At 42.1% G+C, this 21124-nt stretch overlaps 1 protein-coding gene across 1 annotated transcript; it reads left to right on the top strand.

The window, feature by feature from the left end:
• Nucleotides 1–5195: 5195 nt before the first annotated feature.
• Nucleotides 5196–20668, top strand: fam131bb (family with sequence similarity 131 member Bb). The gene is made up of 8 exons (XM_040117403.1): nt 5196–5307; nt 9666–9703; nt 12757–12859; nt 14957–15181; nt 15417–15557; nt 17325–17635; nt 18520–18789; nt 20450–20668. The coding sequence occupies exons 1-8, from the start codon at nt 5196–5198 to the stop codon at nt 20666–20668; spliced, it is 1419 nt and encodes a 472-aa protein (XP_039973337.1).
• Nucleotides 20669–21124: the final 456 nt, after the last annotated feature.

Genomic DNA, 21124 nt, shown 5'->3' with positions numbered 1-21124 from the left:
CTAATGTTACAGGTAAGATATTAGTGATATTGATACGTATTATTAAAAAATAAAAATAAATAGGCCTATGTCATATCTGTTTTAAATACTATTAATAATGCCTCACATCTTTATTTAGTCCTAATCTACTTCCCTCAGGCATACTGACTTACTAACCGGATCTCTTCTAAGACACTGCACCGGAGAGAGATAGAGCTGGAGGGAGAGAGAGAGAGAGAAAGAGAGGGAGGGAGAGAGAGAGAGATCGAGCAAGCGCAGGAGGGAGAGAGAAAAAGAGAGAGCACAGGAGAGCAAGAAAAAGAAGCTAAAGCCGGGAGAAAGAGAGCGTCGCAGGAGGAAGAGGGAGAATGCACGGTGTCTGGGTAACACTTCCACGCTTGTGTCCAGGGCCTTTGTGAATACACCATGGGATGCATCGGCTCCAGGAGACTGAGTAAGCTCCAGCTTCTCTTCCCCGCTCTCATTGCGGGCTAAAGAGGGGGGTGGGTAGGGGTGGTGGGGTGAGGAGCAGGACGGGGTCCCTGCAGGAGCGAGGGTTTGTGTAGGGACTACGGAGAGGCTTTGTATAAGTGTTGTATGTGTGTGTGTGCTGTTTGCCTCTCTTTCAGTGCAGTGTACTATATAAGCTGTGGATATATAGTCACAAAACCTGTATACAGTACACAGGCAAGATGTCAGAGGCGATATGTGTTAAAATGTGCTACTGAGCGTGTGGTTACATCCCCCACCTCCCTACTCCCCTCCCTCCCTCATCCCATCCCTTGATTTATGATGCTGTTTGGCAGTATGTATATGTGTGTGAGTAGGAGGTAGAGAGGGATGGAGAGGAGGGAGAGAGAGGCGGGAGATGTTAACGCTTTGATAATGCCTATTTATAGGGCCGCATGGCTTGGAGAAAGAGAGGAAAAAGAGAAATGGGATAATGCCATTGTTTGGGGCGTTTGCACAGTTTGTTATTGTTTGCATGAATAATAGGGATAGAGAGGAATAAAGAAACAAGCAGCAGAGGAAGAATTTCAGCGCAGGCAGGCAGGGAGGAGGAGGGGAGACGGACGGATGGTGATGGAGAGAGGGGAGAGGGAGGGGCATATACGTGCAGGCGAGGGTGAGTGGGTTTGATGGGAGTTTGTAGGTGAGGACCTTCTTGGATAAACCTATAGATGACATGTTAGGTAAACCAACACCAGGACTGCTGCTAAGTGTTAAGAGACCGGGAGGGGTTGTATAAATAATAATTTTAGCAAAACAATCAATTGTTTGCACGAATATGATTCAAATATGTTGCAGTGCACGTTCAGCTCCTGCACGTCTTAGTATGTAGCATGAATCACGCTCAAGACAAAAATAAACACAGACTTCCTTTGGTGTTAAATATTTATGAGCCACTTAGCACATCAGGCTCTTAAACATATTTATGGAAAGACATCAGTCTGCACACATATTCAACGTGTCTCTGAAGAAAACACAACCTTTACAGGGGTCATGAATGTCAAAAACAGGTTACAAAAAGGATCCCAAGTGTGCTTCTGCATGAACCCCCCCCAACCCCGCTCCTCTCGTTGTTGACTCACTGTAAATTCTTGATGAAGAGGATTTTAAAAATATCTAGACTATGCAAGTGCTGAAAAGAGAGTACTACGTGACACAGTTAGGAAGGCAGGTGTGAACTGAATACAGCAGTAGCAGCAGCTCGGGCTGCATTTCAGGGCAGGAGAGGAGGTTGGGATCCTTCTGTCAACACTCAGGTCCAGACAGGAGAGACCCCACACGCCTGGCAACTCCAGCTGCTGGAAATAATGTGATTGAAGTAGACACAAGGCTTTGGAAAGGTGCCACATTAATCTGATTGCGAGCCACCTGAATACTGATGCTCATATTTTATATAAGTGACCACAGAAGCTTGAGAATCCAATAAGGCTGCTCTAGTAATAGCAGCAACATTTTCTAATCAGCGATAAGTGATGAAGAGCTGTGATAAAGGTGAATATGCATGAGTACGCATCCAAAGTACGCTGTATGCTGTCAGTCCCACGTAGTAAATATTGTAGATCCCCTTAATAGAATATTTCTCTTCATTTTGCAAATGTTATTCTAAACTGTGTGCACTATAATCTAACATGAACGTGTAAACGAACAGCACTTAAGAGAAGGGGAGCCCACGCGTTTTCAAGCAGCTTGTGGGCCTGAGCCTGTGATTCTCTTGTAAGCGACAGAATCAGCATCAGTACTGCTGGTCTAGAGGCGTGGTTGTGTTTATCCTGGGTGAGAAAGGCTTTAGTGTGTGCTATTGATCGGCCTTCTCAACTGCAGTCCAAGCTGCCAAGCAGAGATCAACAGGAGAAGCAGCAGGCAGCAGGACTGGATCTGTTTCTGCACGGGAGTAGCCCTGATGGGTTGGTTGACATACTGCATGGTGTCCTGCAGGAAAGTGAACATTTTACTGTGTTTTGGATGTCATAGGTAATGTGACGCTGATTAAACTATAGTGGCATCTTTGTAGTAGTAGAAGTATTTATAGAAACCTTTATTATCCCCTGTAAGGACAATGCGTCACCCATCTTTCTTCACATTAATATCACTTGTTATTAGAGGTCTACACAGTGGTTTAAATTTATTTAAGGAGAAAGCCCTAAACATCATAAATTCTGGGCCAGAAACTCAAGATCACGAAAAATGTTGCAGACACATGCAAGATGTTAATTCACACCCAGCTGGAAAACGAGAGCTGACATAAATACCAGTGTTGGGTTTAGTTCACTGTCATCTTCAGCAGTGCAGAACGCGGTTTGTTTGGAGTTTAAAACTATTTCTTTTTGCGAGTAAAAGATTAAATCTACCAAGAATTGATTGAAAATAAATTCCTTATCCTGGCAGTAGGTACATTGTACTTTTATGGTTATTTTGGGTTATGTTTTAAACTGACAGAATAGGAAACACACTGACCCCAACCCCTTTAACATCTGGTTTAGCCCGCCACCACCGCTGTTAGTGGTTCAGGAGAAGACAGACGGAGATGCAAAGGAGATGAGAATTCTGCATCCATCACCCCTTCAGAGAGCGAAGGCCTTGAGATGCAATCGATGGGAGATGCACAAAATAACGACAAACAGTATCTTTTCTCTGTGACTGGGCTTGTGTGTCGTATATAGACCATGCATGCTTAATTGATTGGAAAATTCTTATATTAATTCTATATTTAGAAAATATTTAGCATTGTTAAATATTAACTGAATATTAACCTCTTTTTTAAAGGGGTTTGTGGAAAAATATTTGTGGCAAGATTCTGAAAAAACTATCCATTTGGTGTTGGTACCAAAGTTTGGGTATAGTATTGCTGATATAGAGCGACTTTACACAATACTGATCACTTGTGTCTGTGTTTATGTATGTGTGTCTGTATGTTCACATGTCTACATTTGGGTTTATGCTTCCTCCTGCCAATGACCTCCAGTTTACATCCACCTCTCATATGATTGTGCTCCAGCTGCTATATTTATGTGCATGTAGGCCCATGTGTGGGTGTGAATATACAGTAGTATATGCACCACTGTTGCCTCAACACTTTGTCCCATCACTATGTTTCCACTATTGCATTACAGAGGGGGATTCCCTGCCATAAAATTAAAAAAACCAACACCCACGCTGCACCATGCCTTTGCACACATTCAGTCAAGAATTGCTACCATGTCCTGAATTTGCCGGTTCGCAGTCTGCTTGTAAACTGGCAAATCTGGCAGACTGAGGTGGAAACTGATTGGCCGGCTCCTTTTCCAGGTTGGAAAAGCCTTGTGCACATGAACATATTCAAGGTGAATGACTCAGTGATGTAGTACCTCAGAGATATGATGGGACCTGATGACCCTTACCTGTGTGAGCATGTGTCAGGGCATGTTTGCATATGCTCATACATCCAAGGACTCCAGTGTAGCATATACTGTATACCATAGGGTCTTTGCCTACAGATTTATGTGTGTGAGTGCCTCTGTGTCATATTTTCTAATGTGTGCTGTTATGCTTTGCCTTGTCCTGGATGCCAGGTAAAAGCCTTGGGTCATTATGGGCAGTGAACTGATTCAAATGTAAATGGTTGTGTATGTGTGCATGTCCTTGTGCATATAATTTTAAGCCTGTATGTGTATGTGACAAATCAGAAAAACAAGGCCTGTGTGTGGGCACATGATGGCAGACATTTCAGTAAACAATGTGACTCAGACACGGAGTGAGTTGTGAAATTGAAACATAATGCTGTAAAAGATAGAATTTCATCTCTACAATTTGATCTCTGTGTGTATGTTGGTATGTAAGAATGTGTGTGTGTGTGTGTGTGTGAGAATTTATGAGCATTTGTAGATGTGCTCAGCGTTAGTGTGAGAGTAGTGCTGATTGTCTCAGTGTTATCTGAAGCTAGTAACCACTTCATGCTGATAAAAAAAAGGCCATGTTCAAAGACAAGAAGTCTCCTTTGAATATCAAAGAGCAAGGAAATAAAGATTTCCTGCAAACAAAATGCTATCTTCCGCACACTTTACTGGTTGTTTCCTCCGTCTCTGCAGGATTTCTTCACTTCATCTTAACAGAATGGAAGGATAACAGGATAACCGCATTTTTCCCATTTCAGGTCTAAATGTTCATTATATATTTAGCAGGCCATTAGGTTGTTTATGGGAGTGATCAGGTTTATGTTGCTGGAGCTGCAGCAGCCTGTGACAAGATACTACATGCTGTAGGTTTTTAGTTACCTCAATCAGGGCACTGATGACTGCTGTATCGGCGATAAAGACCCGCACAGGATGGCAGCCACACTCATGCCTAAACAGATTAATGAGGCGTGTCAGGCCTGAAAATGACAGGGGCATGTAGATTGGGCATGCCATGTCACCAGGTTAATGGCAGTAACTCATGCTGGGCTTTAGTGTCTCCGTAAGTGTATATCAGAACCCCTGCATGTGTGTGGATTATGTCCTGAGTCACACTGAACTCTATTTCCCCTACCAAACTCTCCCAACCATCTAGGCTCTGGTTCTCAGCTGTGTTCTTGCTGAACTCTGGAGCTCAGTCAGCCAGCATCTGCTCATATCCCTGTAAGAGGGCTGCTCTCCAAGCCGGTACCCCATCGTGGCAACCAGCTTTACTGCAGCTGTTGTGGTAAACAAGCACCAAGCCCCCTGGTTCCTCGCCGTTACTGCCGGAGGGCAATGGAAGTAAAAAAGACAGATGACACTCAAATGCTTCCCACTTCAGCGGGAGCCATCAAGCCACTACAGTCAGAGCTGGACTTGACAGTGCAGCCGCTGCAGATCTTTGGCTGTTAGTTACGCACGGCTGCATCTCTCCCTCTTTTCCTCCTACATCCCCCTGTCCTCCCTCGCTCCTCCTCACTCCTTCTCCTCGGCTGAGCTAAGCCTGGCTCCCCTATGACCGCAGGGGGGTATCCAGCGCCGCACCGCTGTGTGTGTGCGGGGGAGGAGGGAGAGCGCCAGGGGAAGAAAAGCTGGCTCAGAGCTCTGGTCATGTGTTCTGTTGTTGTTGCTTTCTCCTCAAGGAGGGATCCTGCTTGCCTTCTCAGGAGCAGAATTACACATTTGCTTACTGTGCTTCTGAGAGCCCAAGAGCATCACCTACCCGAGCGCAGAAATACTGAGTGTGCCATGGCTTCAGAAGCAACTGAGTTCCTGGGTAATGACTTCTGACCCATCATCTATAGAGATATTCTGAGAGCTATAAACATCTCTGGCTAATAACAGCATGATATAGATATTCAAGCTTTGATGTAATCTCATATGAGGCTCTCAGACAGTAGATATTATACATACAGCTAAATAGTTACACACTCTGTACTTAATGTTTCTTTGTGTCCATTGCTGTTCGAAGGCTGGAGGGCTTCCCAATGGTAGTTTGTACTGCTGCAGTCCAGAGAACTCTTGAGCCATATTGTGATTCATGTGGGAGGAGAGTGACTGCTAATCTACTAATTGGCCAAACGAGGCTGAGGGATGGCGAGGGGAGAGACTGAGAAAGTGAAAGCGAGGGGAGAGAAACAGAGGAAGAGAGGGAGTGGCATTGTGTTTGTCCCTATGCATTATACTGTATGTTGCCATAGGCCTGATGGATGTGGGTGTGCTGATATGTTCATGTATAGTTTGTGTTTGCGGGGCATATTTTTAACCAACACGAGGAAGAAATCTGGGACAGTCTCTCCCGCCCAGGCAGAAAATGAGACATCTCTCTGTCTAACTGATATCAGCCAATAAGGAATCATCTCACACCGCACTCCACAGTGCCAAAAATCAAACACGCTTGACTAATCCTTCTGAGGTCACACAGAGTTCATTTCTAATAGTGTAAATGGTGCTTGAATTTAATATGTCCGTCCCCTCTGAAAATGGCAAACCCTGATGCAAAGTAGTGTCTTCTAGTGTCTTTACCCCTACAGCTGGCGGTGCCCATCAGCTGATGTATTTTCTTTTCCTGGAACGACTTGTTCGCACTTGCACAGTTTCTAACACTTTCATAGAAAAAAGGTGGATTTGCAGCGGAACAGGGAGGACCGTCAACAGCTGCTGTTAGTGCCCTTAAACACCTTTAAAGCATTTAGACTGTCAAAACAACAATTGGCTGTGCAGACAACATTTATTGGGATATTTTTGCCATTGAGTAGCATATTTAAATTACTAGAAGTACATTATATTTCCGAAAAAGCTTTGATTTCAAGTTTCAAGTTTCAAATGAAGAAATATTTTCAATCTAAACATTAATGTTACATTTTAGTGTCAGAACCTTAACATCAATGAGCAAAGCCCTGTATGTCTCACCATTTTACAACAGTCGGTCGATAACAGATTTTGAAGATTCAGTTGTCATTTTACCAGTTTCAGTTAACTTGTCCAACATATATTTAATATCAAAGTGGCTCTCCAGCAACTTAATAGTACGCTTCCATAAAATTGGCAGACTTGTGAGAGACATAAAAAAGAGAGATAACTCGACTGTTACTCCCAAGTACAGGTCAAGCTCCAAAAAAACTCTAGCATCTTTCGCAAGAGCGTTCATAACTTTTCTCGTAAATGGACATGTCTTCAAACTCCACACCCCCATTTTGTAAGACAAGTTTTGTGTTAAAGATTTTTACTGTAAAACCAGGTTGAAGTCAAACCTCCTCAGCTACAGAGGACATTATACATCTGTTTTTGTAGCACTTCCCATGACTAATAGATTGACTCTGAGACATAAAATCAGTGGAGGGTCCCTTTAAGGTAAATTTACCCTGGCAATGTACAACCGAGCAGCTATTTATACATACAGTAACTTCATGTACCCTCTGTGGTAATGTCCGGAGGTATCTAGAGAAACACAGGGGACGCTAACTATTGTAGAAATACACAAAGTGGGTTAAATGAAATTGGGTCAAACAAAACGGGAAATAAAATGCTTAATCGGGAAAAATGCATTAAGGATCACAAACTAATGATATATAATGATTCTCTAACAATCTTTGCAAATGAAGAAAGCTGAAATTAGGACATCCGGGGTGTGTATACTATATTTACTGTACAAATTAAGCAAGGTGGCCCTGATTTGTAGATGGCACACCCTTCCATGTGCAAGTAAATAGGGTCAGTTTCTGGAATGAAATCTGTCCCTTGTCTCCTGCCCTTGCGGTATCTGATGCGACTGGATGAAGTTCAGGGGGAAGGGTAATATCTGAGAGCCCAACAGAGACGGAGTCGAGCTGATGTTTTTGAATCACTGGGTCAGTGGGTCAGAGGCATCACTGGACATCCACACAGCCAACAACTCTCTGTGTTTCTCAGAGCTCCAGAGGAATCATTCATGATTGCCAAATGCAGCTGTGAAAAATGTGATTGGCTCAGCAACACACACACACACACACTCTTACACAGACACACAGAGTGCTGAGACAGGAGTGAGGCCCTCAGAGATTTTCCCACACAGAGCAGAGACCCTCTGATACAGAGAGCGGCCACCTAGAGACCGAAACTGTGTTTAAACTCCATTACCAGTACAGTCTTTCTAATTAAACCAATATTTTAATTAGGATTTGGACAAGCAAGAAAGAGGAGGGATAATAGCATTCATTTATCCAGCAGAGAGTATGTATTTCAGATGACTGGATGAATGGTTTTGTGTATGATCATCCACTTAGTTTGAATAGTGCATTATTAAGCACTGTGCAGGTGTCACTTTCATGTAGAGAAAGTTGAATAAGGATAAAAAGACTAGATTAGACCTCAGAAAGCATAGACTCATACACGGGATGCCCTGGAGTCTAGACATTGGAGGTGATGGTGGAGTAAAGGCTGCAGGTCTTTAATTGAAACTCTCAGTTAAATCTCCTGGACATCCTAGAGGTCACAGTGATGGTGGAGAAGTGGGGAGTTGAAAAATAGTGAGACTGTCCTCCCTTAAAAAATGACCCCGTAGGTTGTTTGTGCAAGCAGCATATTACGACCCACAGTTACGTTTTATTGTTAGGTGACATTTAGTGGTCGTATGAGACAGCATCAGTCTTTTCAGCGAAAGCCCCAAAATTACACATTTACGTTCAGGTGACAAAGCCCTCAATCGGCCGTAGTAATTATGATGGGAGGAAAAGAGGAGGTCAGGTGACGTTGTTACAGAGCAACAAAGTCTGCGTAGGGAGGAGGTCAAGGCGGACGGGTTGGTCGACAAAACATTGGACTTTAACATGTTTTTTTTCTTTTAACCTATATATAACCTTAATCACGTGTTTATTACTATAACCATGACGACGAAAGTCCTCTAACCTCATCAAAGTCCTTATTTTAACCCAAACCATGATCTTTCCCTAAACCTAACCAAACCTTTACCATCGCATTTTTGCATCATAAAAGGGTTAGTTATTTATTTTTCAACAGTGATTTTTAACAGTTTAACTGTGACATCTCCTGCCGCCACAGGGGTTCTGTTTCAGGAAATGCTCCTTGGTTAGTGTGAATGAATGGTGTAAATGTAAATAAATCAGAACACAACCATCAAAACAGCAACCAATAAATGTATAGCACTGTGATGGGAAGTAACCTCCTCTCTGTTTCAGTGTGGTTTAATGAATTGTTACCCTGTGTTACTAATGAAAGAAAAAGGAGTAATTTTAGGAAAACCCCTAATGAATTTAAATAAGTTTTGGACAACCTGCAAGATTTCATGGAAGAAACTAATCCAGTTACTGAGAGGGTGTGTTGAAAAAAGAACTGAAGTAAAGTATTATTTGTTGTGTTTATTGTTGTTGCTATTTTTATCTTTAATTATTATTATCACACCCGAGAAATGAATTATCGTAAAGGGGAGAGATACTTTGGGTATAGTATGTATATTTGCTTTTCTTTTTGGGGGGAGTATATAAAAAAATTAAAAAATTAAGAGAAAAAAAGAAATGTGAATGTAGGGACAGTGTGGGAAAACGTGGCGGAGGAAATTAGAACAGGAAGAAATATCAGAAATTCACCCACAGAGGAATAAAGGCTGAACATTAGAGAAAATAGCTTTTTTCGTGAAGCAAGGCTTGGTGACTTGGTTCGAGATTTGTTTTTCATCACTTAATTGAGTTAAATAGAAAGAATAAAAACTGATATTTCTTCTCTCTCTCTGTTTGTCTCTCTCTATCCCTTCCTTTACCCTGCCCTCAGCGGCAGATGGCGTGCCAGTCCAGAAGGATGGGGAGCAGGTAAGTCCACAGCGATCCCTTTGGCTCAACACTCCTGTTGACTTTCTCTGATAGTGGACTGTTGCCACCTGAGGAACCAACATGGCTGCTGATTGAAAACACAGGCAGGTTTCACAGAGAGCTACATGATGAGCTTTTCATAAGCAGCTCACCCCACTAGCTCTCTGTAACTCCAGGTGCTTATGCTAGTGGATTGGTGAAGTAGCACACATCTCGTCGGTGTCAGCTGCTCGCCTTCCACTACACCACGGCGCTCATGATGGGGTGGCGTAGCTGGAAGACTGAACTGTTGCTGGTTTGGTTGACTCATTGCTGTTGCTATAACTTCTGTTGCTTGATGTCCATCCTGCATAGTAACTGCTCAGTCCTGGTTCAAAGCCAAACAGCAGAGGCATCACCCCCTCTTTCTCCAACTTCTTACACACCATCACTACTGTATATCCTCCTCTCTTCTCCTTCCCTCTCCTCTCTCCTGCTGCTATACTGATCCCATGCTCTAAAACGGATCCCTCTGAGACAGGACACAGGATAGGGAACCATTTTGGACTAAAAAGTTGAGAACTCTACTTTTCCACACTGTGGACCGATTACATAATTTATTTATGCGTCGCACCCCAGAATGCCCTTTGGTCCTACGAAGAGAAAAAAAAAAAAATAGCAACCACACAAATACACATCAGCATTGTGCGGGCTATTGGAAGCAATATAGGAAAAGCTGCTTGAAGGGGCCCAGCTCTACCACCCAAGTGTGTTGAGTTTCTCATCACACCCACTCCTGTGGAGGGAGAGGAAGAAAGAAAGTGAGAGGGAGAGATGAGCGGAGAGCCAGAGAGGGAGGAAGTGGGAGCAGAGAATAGAATTACAAGAAAAAGAAGGAGGGAAGAAAAGAACGGGAAGAGGCTGATATTGATTAACATGAGCTATCTGGATACATGCTGCGTGTAGCTAATGGAGATAATGAACACTGCCCTGGTAGTCTCACTCCTTCATTATGTCATTCAGCATTAAATTACCTGCTCTTTACATTTTACAGTCTGTTGACCATTGGTGGAAGTATTAAGTAAAATTTCAAGGTAGTTTTGCTAATGTTTTTACATGTAGTGCTCCTTTGTACTTCTTCTCTGCTATAATTCAGAGAGAACTATTTTACTTTTAATTACATTCATTTGACAACTATAGTTACTTTAGTTACTATAGTTAATCTACCAGCACCTCGGAAACTCAATAATCAACATGGTTCATCTTGTTTATTTTGTGCAAAAACCGAGAAAAGAAAAATGTAAAAACGTCAGAGGGTGTTATATGCCAGACTATTTCTTGGCCGGCTGCAGAAACTGTCTGGGGTATCTGCTGGTTGCCTGGCAAACTAACAGTGATGACCAAACTCCAGGAAGAAGGTTTTTATAAGGATTAACCCAAGGAGATGTAACGTGTTAATGAGTGAGCTTTAGAAGTACTGGTAAGTGGGTCCTCTCTCTTTTGGACAGAGCCGGGCGAGCTGTTTCCCTCTGCTTCCAGTCTTTACACTAAGCTAAACCAACCAGCTGCTGGTTGTGGCTTAATATTCACAGTACAGACATGAAAGTGGTATTGATCTTATCATCCCATCCCCATCAGAAAGTAAATAAGCAAAAAATGTCAAACTATTCCTTTAACTAAAGGATCTAAGCACTTCCTCCACAACTGTGGTTTACATTGCAGGGATCCGAATATACAGAGAGGTGGGCGCCTTTGTGACAGATTTTAAACTAATTTGAGTAAAGTGAAAATACAGTTTGGAGAAAATACGTGTACGAAATGCTGGGGACAAGTGTTATTTTTCCAGGTATGTTTATTTACTAAATTATTTTTCCTCAGCCTCAACTGTCTGTTTATATGAACAGTACGGTGAAAACATTTCAGCACAGCCGCTAACGCACCAGTGTCCCCCGTCTAGTTAATGTTAGTCCAGCTGATAGAGAGATCCAATCTATCAGGCCGCTAAGCAGGCTGCTGCTTATCTGCTTTTTCCCCAGCATCTGCCTTCACACACACAAACATTTAACACACACACTCCCCTTCCTCCTGTTAGCCTCAGTCCCCTGCCTGTCTGCAGCATCAGATACTGTTTGACACTGCACTGACATCTCTCTCTCTCTCTCTCTCTCTCACACACACACACACACACACACACACACACACACACACACACACACACACACACACAATATTTTCTACCGGCTTTCAGTGTTTTTGGTAGCATGTGTAACCACAGAGGAGAGTCATTCATCTGTAGCATATTCACTCTGCCATACATAACTAAGCAAATATAAACTGATCCCTGTTTAATCCCCTCCCTTCTCCGTGTCATTCTGGTCCTTGACTCTTGCTTTTCCTCATTCCTGGAAAATCCTGTGTATCTGTCTCTTCTTTTTTCCTTTCCTTTCTCTTACTCTGCATTTCCAATGTGTAACCCCCCCCCCCGTCCCTCCTCTCTTTGTCTACTAATACCCCCTCCATGCATGTCAATGTTCTCCGTCCTGTCACTCTCTTACTCTTTCCCCATCCCTCTGTCCCTCTGTCCCTCTGTCCCCCCATTTCTCTTCCTCAGCATGGACGTTCAGAATTTTCATGGGAAGGAATTAATGTAAGTGTTGTGACACCATTCCTTCATCTTCTACGTTTCTTTCTCTATATGTTTGTTTCTTTCTCCTGGTTTGATTTAACTCACTCTTTAGCAATCAGCTCTTTCCCCCTCACGGCCTCCCTCCGCCTTGGCTTTACAGACGATCTCTTTCGGTTTTATCGTAGTGGTGCAGGGTAGCGAGCACAATTAGAATCACTTATTGCTACAGAATTTTAAAAAAAAGTACACAGTAACTTGGAATCAAGATTTGGGTAATGCAGATTTTATCTTTTGTATTAACCCAACATCTCCATCACTTCTCCTCTCCACTTACTCCTCTCTAACACACACGGTCTCGATGTCTTTGTGTGCCCTGTCACTCCTGCCATACTATCCTTTTCGCCACGCTTTCCCCCCTCCTCCATTCCTTTCTCTTCTCTCCCTCCAGTTGTCCATGGAAGACACCACGTCAATCCTGCCGAGGCTCAAGAGGAACTCAAATGCCTATGGCATCGGGGCACTGGCTAAGTCTTCTCTGTCAGGTGTGTCAGGTGTGTGTCTGTGCTGTAACTGGTAAACCGACCCCATGTTGGCTCTGTCCTCAGTGGGCACTGGAGTCAGCATGGTACCCGTGACGGGTTCCCCTGTATCACTTCCTCTCCACACTGTGATAACACTCGTCAATGGCTCCTCGTGAGTCATTGACGGAATGAATTCAGCCTGAAAAAGACATCACACACACACACACACAAACACACACACATACACTCACACACACAATGTATCATTATACAATATGTTGCTCTAAGACAAGGTGAGTGGTTAATGGGGAGTGTAGTTTTTTATGTTAAGTGGTTGTGAAATTGTAGTGTCCTGTGTGCAAGCCCATTTCTGCCAATGCGATGAAAAAAAAAAGATTCTGTGAGTGATTATAATGAGAAACTTTCTCAAAATAATGACGTACTTAGCTTGCAATAATGACTTAGTATCTCAAAATAATGAGAAACATTATTTTGAGAAAGTTTGTCATTATAAAACTCACAGAATCTTTTTTTTTTCATCACATTGGCAGAATTGGGCTTCCATAGTCCAGAACAAGTATTAGTATGGATGTTTTGAGCTGTGTAAAGTGCTGTGTTAAACTGAGTCAAGTACAGTGTAGTGAAGTGTTTTCTTTTAGTGCGGTGTCTTTGGTTTAATTCAGTTGTTTTGTGCAGTGCAGTTTACTTGAGGGCAGTGAAATGTATTGCAGTACAGTGCAATGACATGTAGCTGCTGCACTGTATGGTGTGGTACTGATTTGTCCTATAATTCATTCCTATAATTTATTCATAAATCTCATCTCCATGCGCCAACATCAGAGAGAGTCACAGAACCAGGGCTGCACAGTCAGTGTCATCATATGTTGGTCACGTGAAATATGGAGCACAGTCATTATGCAGATATCAGCTGGTATTTGCTTGGTGGCAGAAAAGGAATTTCTTACTTTAAAAAAAAAAAAAAAAGTGTTCTGCAGTGTTTGCATGAGTGAAGTTCTCAGAAAGACGAGGAGGAGAAAGAGAGCAGTTTTCTGCTTATGCAGCGCAGCTTAGCAGAGGTGTGAAAGCTATCATGTCAACAAAGCAACCTCTCATTACTCATGCCACACAGCCGCCTCACCCCAATTAACCTATTCCATCCCATGATGCACCTTTGTCAGACAGGACACGTCCATTGCCCCCTCTCTAGCATGAAGTGTGAGCAGGCGATGGCTTTGTCTCATTAAACACATGAATGTCACCTCCACAACCCCTGTCATTTAACTATTCTCGTAATCCATGTTCATGAAGACCCTCATTAAAATACAGGCATTTGAATAGTAGGATTCAGCTGATAATGTTTTTTTTTTAAATTTACACGGGCTTTATTTATTTGAGGTTACTAATAGAGAATATTTCATGCAAATATTCAATAATAAAATTGATAATTTATGTGCCTGTCACATCCCAGAAGTTTTCAGTTATTCACTGAACAAACTGAATAAACAATCAGTGTTTCACCCCGAATTTTATTCTTAATATCAAAACCAAATTTACTAAATGGGAGAGATAAAAGGCAAAAATAAAAAGGCGATATTGCTTATAACACTGTAATATTATCATACACATTCATACATACTTGTGTGGAATCTGATCCACTATGGCAATGGTTAATAATACAATAACAACGCAATGAGATGAGCTGCATCATAGGACGTCAACACTGATTGCCTGTTACATAATCCCACCTGCTGAACTGGTTTATCAGTCCAATCCTACTGGATATCCATATTTTCATTGACCATCACAGCTCCCATGACCAAAACATAATAGACACTTGACAATAATATTACTCTCTTATTTCTGTCCCTCCCTTTTCTTTCTCTTCCTCCATCCTCTTTCCGCACCACTTAATCTCCAAACAATAAACCCTCTCCTTCAATCTCTTCCCCATCTTCCCTCAAAATTCTGTTTTCATCAACTCATCTAATTACCCTTGTATCAACCTCTAATCTTTCATCTCCTTTATTGAAATCCCTCCCCTTGCCATACGTTCCATTCTCCCATAATTTGCCTGTCACTTCCTCCCTCTGCTGCCTCCCCTGTCCCATGTCTTTTTCTTACTACCAGGGGTGACGCGTTCCATGAAGGAAAGAGTGACCAAGCCCACGGCCATGGCTCAGGGTCGCGTCGCTCACATGATCGAATGGCAAAACTGGGGCATGCAGACGGTGGGTGCAGGGGGCATCCCCCAGTCCCGCATCTCCACCCAGGAGCGGGAAAAGGAACGGCGGCTGGAAAACGATGCCTACAGTGACCTCAGCGACGGAGAAAAAGAGGCCCGATTTGCTGCAGGTTCAGAAACACACACTCCCCCCACACACACACACACACACACACACACACACACACACACACACACAACCAGAGAGCCATGAGCGTAGGCACTCCACAGAGCCTGTCAACTGTCAACAGCAGAATTCTGTGCTCATCAACTCACTTTGTGGGATTCACGCCATTTATTCAGCCAATTAAACAGGATGCAGTTCCTCATGATGATCCTGACTTGTCCCCTGAATTCTGACCTAAGGTATCCTACAGCAGTTTGCGATCTCAGAGGCAACACTTCTAGCCTGGTCATCGATGGATGGAGAGAGCCCGCGGTCGGGCTCAAACCAGGGCAGTGTGGCTCATCTGAGCGACGTCAACCAGGAGAGCATCACGAGTCGAGGTAAAGGACTTCAAATATGACTGCAACTTAAACTCAAAGTAGCTCATGTTTCAGAATCTTATAATCATTACACATGGTAACTATGTGGTCATATGGTAGGTACTTCAAAATAAACTGACAACTACTATAAGGAAATATGTCATGCAGCAGTGTTGGAAGAAGTATTAAGAGCTTTTAATTACGTAATTGTAGCAATATGACACTGTAGAAATGTTCACTACAAAGTTTTGCATTGAAAATTTTACTCAAGTAAACATACAGTAGCCGAGTAACATTACCAAAAAAATCTATTTAAAGTGTCAAAACACAAAAAAACCCCTGTCAGTGTTACGTTAAATTACTGAATTATTATTACTGATGAATTACTGAGAATGCCGGTTTTTATGTTGTAGCTGGTCTAAGTAAAATTAATTTTTACCACTTTATCTACTATTGGGTAGTCAAATCTAAAACAGCGTGTCATATTTAACAACCTGATCAGGAGTTAAAATTACAATATTTTCCTCTGAAAGGCAGTGGAGTAGAAATATAAAGCAGCATAAAATGGAAATACTCATGTAAAGTACAAGTGTAGTAAAAGTACTTAGTTACTTTGGGCTAATGGCACACACTATATTTAGTATTCAATGAAATAATACAATTATATAAATTTAATGTATGTTATAAAGAGTAATAATACTGGAATGCCGCCAGCGAGCTTTAAAACAGCTGTGTTAAATGTTGTTTTTGTTTGTGTAGGCGCAGACAGGCAGCTTGCAGTATAGCATGTGTCACGTTGCTTAGTAATGAGAACATACTGTTCCATCTCCTCTCTCCATGCTGGAGGGTTCCCTCATTATTAATTTCACATTTTCCAGCAGGAAACGTCGGAAGGTAAACCCACCCCCAGCATCTCTTTACGTAGTGATTTCGGACATTTTTAGTCCACAGCGATGTATTCTCCATGCAACCATTTTCTCCTCATGAAGTTCGAGGTGCTGACAATTATAATGAGTTCTTTGTTGCTGTAAGATAAACCTCCTTAAGGTTGCAACACTTCATTAATGCATTTGCATCAAATTATCTCATTATTTTTAAGCAAATAAACTTTTAGCACAGGTCAAGAATGTGTGTGCGTGTTTACTCTTGGGCCCAATTTATACCCTTCTCTTGAGGGAAGGATAAACTGCACAAAATCAAAGCGCTGTCTGCGTTATACAGTTTGACACAAGTGGTGAATCACCAGTGCAAGGTGTGCCAGAGAGTCTCTGCCATAACACTTATTCAGCCAATGCACAGATTTTTCTGATTGGTTTTTGGATCTAGATCCCAGTCAAGCAAATCAAAGCCAAAATTCAAACTCCATTAGTCTGCCCTGCTCAAAGTCTCTTAACTGTATGACGACCAAATTATCCAAGTACAATTTAACGTATGATTTACTCTTTAAACCTTAAAAATGATGTTAGTATTGTTACAGGCTAAAATTACTGGTCATTAGAGGCTGGATATTTCAACCTATAAAATTCTGATGTTTTATCTGACCAACTATAATCTGTTTGTGATTTTGTTCCATAAAGGTCTGAATTAAAACCAAACAACAGCAGCATAGTATCAGGATTTCTCTGGTTTTATGTTTCTTGCCATTATATCAAGATGATTTAATCTATTGTGCTTTTTTGGCCCTGAAACTTGATCATAACTCTGCCATACTGTCTTCCCGTTTTCCATCAGTCTTCTACCAGTCTGAAGAGCAATAATAGCAACTGTGGCATTTTTCATTTTTTTCAGATCAAATATTACACCACTCGTCAGCAGAGGTTTGGCCTCACACATACGTCTCCCAGGGCCACTACTGCCTCTCCTCCTCTGATGCCTGGGATCCGATCAACAGCGATCCCTCTGGTGTGGCATCTCCTCCCGCCGGCTCCTACGTTATGGGGACCGACGGGTACGACGGGCAGGCGGCAGCTCACTTCATGTCGCAGCAACAGCAGCAGCAGTTCAATCTCCAGCAGCAGAGTCAACTACAGCAGCTGCAGCAGATCCAACAGATCCAGCACTACCAGCAACAGCAGCTCCTGCAGTATCAGCAACAACAGGTGGAGTCTCAGATCTGTGCGTGTGACTGAATGCATGGGTTAAACCACAGTGAGATGCTGCAGATTTACTGTTGCTCTAAGCCGCTCCAACAACGAATAAACCTTTGAGCAGCGGAGCAGTCGCTGAGGATCAGGAGGGCACGACATTTCTAAAGCTCAGGGCAGAGACAGGTTGTGCCTTCAGATATCCCTGTAACTCCTCGATTTATGAAAACTTTTCAAAATCAATAAGATAAACTTATAAGTCACAACTTTGAACATGTTTTTCATGTTTTACAGAAGGTTATTACAATTTCCTAGAAGGGAACTGATATTTAACTGTAAATTCATAGTAAGGTTTCTATAAAGGACTGTATAATTTGTTACTAATTACAGGGAAAAGTGTGTTTTAACAGTAATCTTGCACTTGATTAATTCAAAATTAATGCGTAACCTAAAGAATCTTTTAGTAAGTTAAGTGCCTATAAAACATGCAAGAATGTAAATGTTTTCAACAGTAAAGAATCGAATTCTTCAACAACCAACATATAAATAAAATTAAGTTAAAATAACGACATAATGTAAATGGAGCATTGATTGTGTTGACTGAGCGAGTGTTTTACTCACATTCAAAAAAAGCAGCGTTGATCACTGTTTAATCAACAAGTGCTACACTGTTAACCGTTCACTGGATTGGCTTGCTAAAGTATTTTCTTGGCTGCTAACACCGAGCCTTGTAAATTTTGACAAATGCTAGACATCGTGTCACCGCTGACATGGCAGGGTGTCATGGAAGATAGACTCGAGCTGGAGAACTGGCTGCAAACAAGCAACAGATCCCAGCTCTACATTTTCTTCCTCACTCTTCACTTTCTCTGATCGCTGTCTCGTCCCTGTGTTTCTAGTCTCTGGAGCACAGGCTGCACAGCGCCAACCACTCTTTGCAAGTGACGCCCAACAGCACCATCCACAGTCTAGTCCATACCGTTCACCCTCCGTTAGTCGATCTGTGGAACACAGGGCAGATGGAGGCCTATCAGGCGGAGGCCGGAGGCTACATAGGTGTGGCGGCGGTGGTGGAGCCGAGCCTCTGTGTCCCCTCTGGAGATGACATGGTGGGAACAGAGCACTCCCCACTACTGGAGCAGCAAGAGGAGGAGGAGGACGAGGTCAAGGTGAGGTGAACATGGGGATTTGATTACTTTAGATTACACCTTCATGATTAATATTCGATCTGTGAAGTGCTGATCAAACACTGTAAAAGACCATACTACTGGTTTTATTCCGTTAACTACAAATCATGTATCATTTGCCTTCATCATACACTTATTTTCCAAATTATTCCAGGTTTTAAAGATTGATTTTCAATCATCTAGACATGGGTATGGGTTGGTTTCAGTTCATGCCAGTGTGGTAAGAACTACTGCTGCAATGATTCATCGATGCATCAACCCAAAATGAATCAATATTTTTGATGACCCTTTAAGTCATTTATCAAGCAAAAATCCAAAGATTCTCGGTTTCCACCGCCTCAAATGTAAGGATTTGCAGCTCTCCTTTGATTTATATTGTTATAAAGTGAATATCTGCTGGCTGGACAAAAACAAGTCATTTGATGACATTTCCTTGGTCCATGAGAAAATGTGATGGGTGTTTTTCACACATTTAATAGGATAAACAATTAATCAAGTAATCTGGGAAAATACAACATTAATCAATAATGAAAATAATCATTAGTTGCAGCAGTAGAAAGATATTAAATTGCCGTGAACAGTCACCTTTACCATTTGGATAAAGTGGAGTAATGGCTTCTGAACAGCAACCTTTTAAAAGGGACAGTTCACCAATTTCCACCAACTCAGCCTCTGAAAACAGTTGTATAATGTGTTTGTTTTTTTTGGCTTTGGAGGCAGTTTTTTAAAATTACAACAAAAAAAAAATCCCTGGCTTGACCATATGACTGAAAAAATTTAAACAGAAAGCCTGTATTAGATACTGGAGGTGGTTGGTTTTTTAAAGAAGAGGGCATTTATATGCAGGGGCGATCTAATGAAAGGTGCTTATGAGGTGCATTATCGGAACTGTAGGATCCAAGGTTTTTGGAGCTTGACTCATACTAGAAACTAAAAATCACGATATTTTGGCCTCTGCTGCTTCATTTGTGATCTTTCTCTTTCTGATCTATTTCATGTGAGTCCCTCAAATTTATGGAAATGCAATACTAACTCGCTAAAGTACCCCTTTAATGCACAAAACTACCAATTTTGTATATCCTCTTCATGATGACCATGTTGCTGCATTTAATTTCCCAAAGACATAGCCCATGAATGCAAAGCTTTTCAGCAGCTGACTCTGAAATCTTGGATTTTGAAGCTTCCTGAACACACCGACAAGAAAGAAACTCAACATGTAAGTTCGGTCTTGACCTTGGAAACAGTAGTTTGACAAGAAATTCTTGTATTAAGGCTACTCAGCTTACATGGTTTTCCAAAAGTATCACAAAAGAAGAAACTGTCCCTATTCACAACTGCATCACCATAGATTTAATCAATAAAACAGAACAAAAAAGAAACAAACGTCTCAAGAAAGCTTGAATTGTTTTGGCTTCCTGGAAGATAAATCAGCCGATAAACTTACGGACAGTTGGCAGTGATGTAAACAATTTAAGACTTTTGGTTGATTGAATATAAACCTGCAAAGCCATCAGTACAGACCACTCTTATATTTAGATGGTTAACTAGTCATTTATGGTGCAAAGCTATAGCTAAACTGCTTCTGTATGTGACCTAAGTTGACTGAACCTGCTGTGTGTTTGGCTCCGTCTGTCCTAACCAGGAGGACGAGGTGACACTGTGCATGGAGCCAGAGTCAGTAATGTTGACTCCACCCACACAACAAGGGGATGCCTCGGGAGGCAGTAGTCCGGGGCAACCGCCGGCAGAGCCAATCACAGAGCGGAAGGCCTCCGATGTCACCTCCGGCCTCATTCAGACACTCGAGGAGAAGGAAGAGGAGGAGGAGGAGGGGCCGGCTGCTTCCATGGCAACCAACTGAGTTCCTGGCTGTCAAGAGACTCCTTATTACAAACTGACCAGGGAGTGAGCGAGGAATGAGCGTAACAATACAATATATATCTATTAATCTGTTCCTTTTCAGGTATCACAAACACGACTTTTTGGTTGCGGGATGAATTCTTCAGAGCGGTGAGAGTCAGATTTTGAAGTGGACTCTTAATGAGACATGAGCTGATGCATCAAAGGACACATATTTCTTTGTAAGCCTTACATCCCAAAGGTAAGAGGAGTGAGGATGGAGAAACTGAAGAGGAGAAGGAGGAGGAGGAGCACAAACTGACAGAGACATTTCCATCAGTGAAATGAAACTAAGTTGAGATGAAGAGGAGGGGAATGGAAACATGCATGCTTTTTATGAAGACAAGCAACTTGACTCCGTCATTGTCTTATAATGATAATGAAAATCTAACATAATAGAACATTATAATAAGAATAA

This window comes from Xiphias gladius, chromosome 22, assembly GCF_016859285.1.
Source record: "Xiphias gladius isolate SHS-SW01 ecotype Sanya breed wild chromosome 22, ASM1685928v1, whole genome shotgun sequence".
Lineage (NCBI taxonomy): Eukaryota > Metazoa > Chordata > Actinopteri > Istiophoriformes > Xiphiidae > Xiphias > Xiphias gladius.
The sequence above is the reverse complement of the archived record's forward strand: the minus strand, read 5'-3'. Positions and strand labels throughout refer to the sequence as shown.